This window comes from Euprymna scolopes, chromosome 19, assembly GCF_053919585.1.
Source record: "Euprymna scolopes isolate OS-2025 chromosome 19, ASM5391958v1, whole genome shotgun sequence".
Taxonomy (NCBI): domain Eukaryota; kingdom Metazoa; phylum Mollusca; class Cephalopoda; order Sepiida; family Sepiolidae; genus Euprymna; species Euprymna scolopes.
This window is the reverse complement of record NC_136500.1, coordinates 74,332,863-74,340,827: the sequence shown is the minus strand read 5'-3', so window position 1 is coordinate 74,340,827 and position 7,965 is coordinate 74,332,863. Positions and strand designations below refer to the sequence as shown.

The 7,965-nt window shown below is 36.2% G+C and overlaps 1 protein-coding gene across 2 annotated transcripts in view; it reads left to right on the top strand.

The window, feature by feature from the left end:
• The first annotated feature begins 3,319 nt into the window (after positions 1 to 3,319).
• The window catches only part of LOC145239751 (uncharacterized), a 92,566-nt gene continuing 87,920 nt past the window's right edge, over positions 3,320 to 7,965 (top strand). For both annotated transcript variants that reach the window (XM_080103157.1, XM_080103158.1), the window contains exon 1: positions 3,320 to 3,879. In XM_080103157.1, the coding sequence (XP_079959283.1) occupies positions 3,788 to 3,879 (92 nt within the window). In that variant the 5' untranslated portion in view covers positions 3,320 to 3,787. The remainder of the gene's footprint in view (positions 3,880 to 7,965) is intronic.

Genomic DNA, 7,965 nt, shown 5'->3' with positions numbered 1-7,965 from the left:
TTGTGGGAGCTTCTCAGATACTGGCCTGTGCTCACTATTGTTGCCCTATGTTGGTGGTTGATCTCTGAGATCCCTAGTCCTCCTTCTCCTCTGGGAAAATACAGTTTTGGTAGAAACAGATTTCTATATATTATTTTATGAAGTGTTAGTAGCTTCCATGTCTTGACATCAAGCCAGTTGATGTATTTTTGTGGCCAGTTAATGATACCAAAACTATATGTTATTACTGGCATGGTAAGCTGGTTGACGGCAGTAATTTTATTTTTCTTTGTAAGCTGTGTTTTGCAGATCTTCCTCTCACAGCATACATACTCTTTGTCAATCTTCCCCCTCATCTTAGCACGTTTTATGTTGTCATTTTCTTCAATGCCAAGGTACTTATAAGGCTCGTGCTCTTCTAGATCCCTGAAGTCAATGTTTTCATTAAGCTGCATATTTTCTGTGTGGGGCTTCTTCCCAGCTCTGAGTGCACACTTGGCACATTTATCCAGACCAAACTTCATCCCGATGGAGAAGGTGTGTACTACCTGCAGAAGCTGGTGCAGATCCGTGTCAGAGCTGGCATACAGTTTAAGATCATCCATGATGAGCAGATGGTTTACTCTCTTGCTTGGATCTCGATGGCATCCCTGACTCAAATATAGGCACTTGGATTGTTATTTAGGAGCTTGCTGAGTGAGTCTATTGCCATACAGAAGAGTAAGGGAGATAAGCTGTCACCTTGGAATATTCCCCTCTTGATTTTACTTCAGGGATGATGGTCTTTCCTCCATTGGGACTTAAGGATATTGTGGTTTTCCGCATCTGAAAGTGAGCTGCCAGTGTTTGTCTAATTAAAAAAAAAAAAAAATTACGAGGTGGATCTTGTATCACTCAAGGCACCGAAGTAACCATGAGTGTGGCACGCTATCAAATGCCTTCTGGTAATTGATCCATGCCATGCTCAGGTTTCTTTGCCTCTTCTTACAATCTTCTAAGATGGTCTTGTTGATCAATAGCTGGTCTTTGGTACCAAGGCATTTTCTTCTGCCCCCTGTCTACTCTTTTCAAGGTAGGTTCCAGAAGATAGGTGATCATATATATCATCGACTACCAGACCAGTGAAAAACTTGTAGGTAGTTGTTAGACAGCATATTGGCCTGTATTTATTTGGGCGATGTGTCTCTTTGGTCTTAGGTATGAGGGTGGTGTCCCCCTCTGTCAGCCAGGGTGGTGTTGCTTCTCCACCTCTTAGCATCCTGCTGAAGCAATCACTGTAGTGGCGATGGAGTACAGTCAATTGTTTCAGTCAGAAATTTTGGACATTGTCGATGCCAGGTGCTTTGTGGTTGGAGAATTGTGCCAGTTTTCTTATACTGTACCAGGAGTTATAACTGGTTATGGCATCTGAGGCTTGGTTGCGTTGAGCCTAATAATATCTTCAATCCACTGAGCCTCTTGATTGTATTTGCCTTCTGTTTCAAATAGAGGCCTCCAGTAGTTTTCCAGGTTTTCCTCTGCAGGTGGACTATCTACAGTAATGGTGTCCCTTATAAGCTGTCTGTAAAAAGTCCTTTGGTTTGTTTTAAACTGCCTGTTTTGAATCTGGGAGTTGATCTTATTCTCCTGGTTTTTAATCCTCTGAACAAGTGCTGGTATTTTTCCCTCCAACTCCCTAGCTGTATTATGCAACCCTTCAATGTTCTCATGGTGATATTTGGTACAAAGTTTTCTGATGGTGGTCTTAAGTCGACCCTGTACCGAGGGATCTGCAAGGAACTGTTTTATTTGGCTTAGTTCCTTCCTGCAGAGGTTCAGTTGTTTTTGCAACTTGGTCTTCCAGTGAGGTGTTTGTTGGGAGAATCTGGGCCCTATTCGTTGCTTGTGGTTGAACGTTCGGAGTTAATTTTTCTGTCAATGTAGAGCCCACCTGCATATGTGATCTGGTTGAGTTCTGTGAGCGTTACTGTTGTTGGTATTAGGCTCTTAAGAACGATGTTAACAATCTTAGCTATTCCATATTCTATTGATCTTGGACAAACGTGGTCTGTCCTTCATTCTCATATACATCACCTCCTCATTTATGTTGCTAAGCTCCTCCTCCAAAGCTAACTGTTCATCATCTGCTTCTGAGAGTACAACTGATGGTGATGGTGGTCTAGGTGATTGTAGTGGTGATTCAGGTGATGGTGTCTTTTCGGGATATGTAGATTCCTGGGTTGCTGGTTGTGGGGTTCCTAGCAACGAGTTTGTGAGGACAGGTGTAATGTCAGCCACAGACTCCAGAGGCACAGAAGTTCCAGGAGAGCTGGGCATGTGCTGGGACAGTTGGATGGGTTCTAATGGTGAAGTTGGTCGTTGTTGTTGGAGTAGGTCTATTGTGGGAATTTTTATTGGGTTTTCCAGAGGACATCTGTTGCTCACCAAAATAGCTGTTATTTTTGAAGGCATGTAGTCTAGTACTCTTGTGGTGAACAATTTCAGGCTGTTATATCGCTGTGTTGTTATCCTACCTGGAATGATGTTGGCTTTTCCAGGATACAAATGAAAAAAGATCCCCCTCCAGGTTGCTGTTCTGTCTTTTTGTCTTTTATGCTTTAGTTTTGCATATTCTGTTGCCCATATTAGTGTCCACCCCTCTTCCCTTTCCCATACCATCTCCTGTCTTCATCTTGTTTCCTCATCCTTGACCTTATAGTGGTCTTCTTCTGTGGTACTCAGAGCCTCACATCTTATGAAATCTACTTCCTCTTGTGGGATATATCTACCCATCTGTGAGATGAGGGATCGCAGTTACTACCAGTGTAGCACAACTTATGTCTCATTTTATTCTTCATATTTTAGTTTCCTTAAACTGCAAGAGGGCCACCTTTCTTACCCCTCTCCCTCCACCCCCTCTCTCAAAGCGTATCATATAACGGCAGAAATCGCTATCCAATATTTCAATATATTTTTTATCTCATACACAGGAGAAATATCCCACATAAACATGTTTTTTTTCTTTTGTTGAATTCTTTAAATTATTTGGGGGGTTTTTTTTTTTTTGGTTCTTTTTTAAATAAATGCTAAAAGTTAGACCCGTTGAACTGTCAAATGTTTTACTCATAACCCTAAAACCGTGTTGTTTTTGTTTTTTTTTTTTATATATATATACAATTAAACTCTGTATTCAATGTTTTGTTTGAATTAAATATTTTGGGAAAATTTTTTTCCGACGATAAAATTGGGCATTACTGTTATATTCGTTTTCAGCATAGTCGAAAACCTGTAAAAATCGTCATCGAGTTGGAAAGAAAGTAAAAATTTACCCTAACCTCTTTTTTAGACGGGAATATTCACCGTTCACATGAGAGAGATGGCCACAAAGTGTGTGTTCAATTTAGTAGAACGTTATAATTGAAAATTGATCTTCGATGATGAAAGTCATAAATATATATATTTTTTTAATCTGAAAGTTAAGTATATAATCGATGAGATTAACTTTTAAAAAAAAACGAAGAAAAAAAGGAGTAAATTGTAGAATTTAGAGGTGGGCAATTTCCTAATCGTCCGCCAAAAGGTTATATACGCAATTTGTTTATACCTTAATTAAAACTTATTGTGATAAATTCTATAGTAACTTAACTAAAAAGAAGTTCGATTTTTTTTTTCAATGGGGTGAAACATTAAAAGAATTTACACAGATTACAAAAGAAAAAACATGAAAAGAATTATTTTTTTTATTTGTTTTGTTTTTCGTGAAGTAAAATCGACGGTTGCGCCACCTAAAGGGAAATGACAACCAACGGGAGATAACTCTTGCCTCCAAATGAAGTTTTTGTCTGTCTGTTCGTCAAATGTTACTTTTACACGGCATACAGATTGGCAAGAAAAAGTTTTAAAAATGACGCTTTCCAAAGGGTAAGTATGGCTAGCCATGTTCTGAATTATTTATTGATTAATTTAGTAAGTTCATAAGACGTAGCGTTTCAACTGTATTCTCCTCGAAACCGTAAATCGTGAGTCTCCGCGTGGACCCGGTTTTTTTTATTTAGTCACATACATATATATATTCATTTATTCGCTTAATATTCATCACTAAATCAGGAAAAGCAAGGGTTATAAAATATTTTAATCCAGCAAAAAGTGTATTCAAATAATTTTATAAAGCCATTCGTAAACTGTGAAATAAGTAATCCATGTTGTATGCAACTATATTTATTTCAGTTTGCTATTTAAACTCGACAACAGACTGAATTTCGTTATTCGGTTGTGTACGTTTTCAGCGTCCCAAATTCTCTTAAAAAACATTCAATTCGTAGTTTTTAAAGTATACTGCAATTATAGATGTTGTAAGAAAATGAAAATAGTTATAGTCGGATTTCTTTCTTTCTTTTTTATAATAAAGAGAACAAGTATTAAATTTAGATCTATCGCCCTTCCCTGTTACGGGAGTTAGGTTGACTTTTTTTTTTCTTTTAAAGTTTGAAAGAATACCAAATTAACTTAAAAGAATCTATATCAAATTGAGTCTTTGGGTATTTTTACCTTGTTACAACATCTGAAATTGAAATGCGATAATAATAATAATAATAAAAACCCTCCAAATCGTAGAGAATATTTTGAAAAGTGAATTTAGGACGGTGAAAACGCACAGGTTATTTAGGGACCCCCCCCCTTACACACACACACACACACACACACACATATATATATATATATATATATATATACTCCTGCCGAGGGTGACCCGTGCTGAAATAATGTTATTATTTAAAAAGCCATTCTTAACATGGGGAGAGGAGGGCGTTTTGTACCTATTCTGTACTTTAACCTTACAATTGAATAAAAAACAAACAAAACTTTAATTAGACGTGGAAATACGATTTAAAAAATAGCACGGGTCATTCTGCATTAGCACCTATATATAAATTATAGTCCTTGCGTAGATCAGCCCCCCCCCCCTGGCTGCCAATAAATCCCGGTAACACGTTGTTACAACAACAACGGAAAGGTGGTTACATAAATGTAAACCCTTGTTCAAGCCCATTTATCTAATTTATATATATATAATTGTATATTTAATTGTATTTCTTCTTTCACTTTTTAAAAACTTTATACTTTATTTTTATAGTTATTATTTTCGAGCTATTATTAACTTGATGATAGCTTAGTTCAATGCGGAGAAAAGATAATAAAACAACTAACCCTAAATTCAGGAGTATTGCCACTCGGACTTAAAGTTAGCGCTAAGTCGTTAAAAGATCCAATAAACTGACGACTATTTATTGTTTGGGTGCTAAATGCACTTACTGATCCGCGCTATTTTTTTTAAATTGTATTTCCAAGTTTAATGAAAGTTTTTTTTTTTTTTTATTCAATTGTAAGGTACAAAACACCCTCCCCTCCCCATGTTAAGAATGGCTTTTTAAATAATAACGTTATTATTTCAGCACGGATCAATAAGTGCACTAGTACCATTGTTTGTTTTATTTTTTGGTAAAAACGCAATTTAGTGGCCTTAACATATTACAATAAAAACTTTGTATACAGTTCGATAAATATTGGCAATCTTGACTAAAGTCGTACGCAAGATGGCGGGCCCGGAGGATATAAAAAAATGGAACGGAACGCAAATTTTAGTGAAACGAAATTAGCGAGTCGACTATACAGCCTAACAAAAAAAAACAAAAAAAAACTCAACTGCTGATAACCACAATTAATAATGAGCGTGTTTTAATTTTTAACTACTCTGTACTTGATATGCCTTTTGGCCAAGATCAAAGTGTATCTGTTGCAGTGCAGTGCACTTCAATTTCTTGTTCTCTTATTGGAGGAGAAGTCATTCACGACTGAGACAATTTTTATTTTTGTTCCTTTTCTCCACGTTAAAAAAACGACTCTGGTATCTTTGTCCCGTGGGGAGGCATTGTAAATACTCTGTACTTGTTATGAATATGTAAATAAGAAATGTTTTGTTTTTTGTTTTTTCAACTAGACTGTAGTTTCACATAACATTGAACGATGGAATTCAATTTTTACGGTATCTTTTGATACCGTAAAAATTGAATTCCATCGTTCTTTCTCTCCAAAACAAAACAATGAAATGAAAAAACTAAGAATCATTTTTTTTTTTTCGTTTTTGTTAAACATTAGTAAATGAGGAACCCTTTCGAGTTAAAATCTACTTAGTATTACGCATGTTATCTTAACATGCTTGAAATGTGTACATGCTGAAATGACTTCATTTGTATGAAGATTCTATTTGTTTTTAGAGATTATTTCATCATATGTACACATTTCCGTTGTGTTTTTAATCTTATATGTGTAATACTAAATAGATTTTAATTCGAGATAGTTCCACATTTACTAATATTAAACAAAAAGAATAAAATAAAGCAATATTTATCGCCTGTATCTAATTTTTATTGCATTATTTTAAGGCCATTAAACTGCGGATTTACCTTTTTTGTGTTGATGTGTCAATTAAAATTAATTCAGAAATAATAAATCTTATAATCAGTTTCCAGATTTTAAGTATATGGATCAAACACTACTTCGATACTTTCAAATAATTTCTTTTTTAAATTTTTGTTGGCGATTTCTCGATTGTTAACTATTCTGCACTTTTACCATGTTTTTTTTGTTGTTTTTTTTTTAATTTTACAAAAACAAACTGCATTACTGAAAAAATAATTAGAAAACTCGGTACTTATGCTACCGTATTATTTTTTAGTAGTATTTTCAAGTTAAATTCAAGTTTTATAATATATATATATATATATATATATATATATATTTTTTTTTTTTTTTTTTTTTTCTTTAGGTGAAAGTACAGAATAATTATAAAAAACCCTTCCCTCCTCGTGGTCCTGGATATGACCTAAAACTATATCCGATGGTGAGGCGCCACCTTGCGGGCCTTGGGGAGTGTGGAGCCACCCTTTAATTGCCATTGCTCCCAGCTCCACTCTGACTCGGAGTGGTAGTACCTGTTAGGGTCCCAACTATGGGTTAAATAGAATCCGACTTAAAAAACAAATATACTCCATTAAAAATCGTTCCTCAAAATAACAAAATGTAATAAGTCCCCAGACGTACCCCTCCACCGTACTGTATACCGATACTCTATGGCTGACTGGGATAGCTTCCGTACATTCATATCTGATTTACCTCTGCACTCCATGTTTAAAAAGGAAGTGTCCTCTATAGTATCAGATCTGACCGAATGGTTAATTGTAGGCATAGACCAATTCATACCACCTAAAAAAATTCCAACAAAAACCTAACAGCCAGCCATGGTTCTCCCCAGAATGTGCTGCTGCTATCGCGCACAGAAATCACTTTTTCCATAGCTACCAACGTAATAGATGCACTGAGACTAAAGCTGCTTTCAGGACTGCCAGCAACCACTGTAAAAGAGTAATAAAAAATGCAAGAGAGCTATATGCCCAATCTGTTAAATCCAAGGTAGCTGATCAGCGGCTTGGTTCCCACCAATTTTGGCAAATAACAAATAGGATCCTGAACAGAAGTGTGCGTTCTATCCCAACCATTATCAATGGACCAGAGGTCATCTCGTCAGCATCAGACAAGGCCAAACTATTTGCAAAGAACTTTGCAGCTAATTCTACTCTATGCGACGAAGGCCATCAACTCCCCATATTTCCTTCTATAACACAGAACACACTAGGTAACATACAAATATCCGTGCATGAGGTCGCCAAGCTAATCAAGAACCTTGATTCCAGTAAAGCAACTGACCCTGACGGCATCCCAATTATAGTGTTAAAAAAGCTTACACCAGAACTTGCTCCCATACTTACAAAACTGTTTAAGCGCTGCCTTAAGGAGAAGTGCTTTCCGACTCCCTGGAAAACCTCATCAGTTTACCCTGTATTTAAGAATTCAGGTGATAAGTAATCTCCCTCTCAGTACAGACCAATAAGTCTCCTGTGTGTTATGAGTAAGTTGCTGGAATCCATATTAAATAGAGAAATAGTCAAC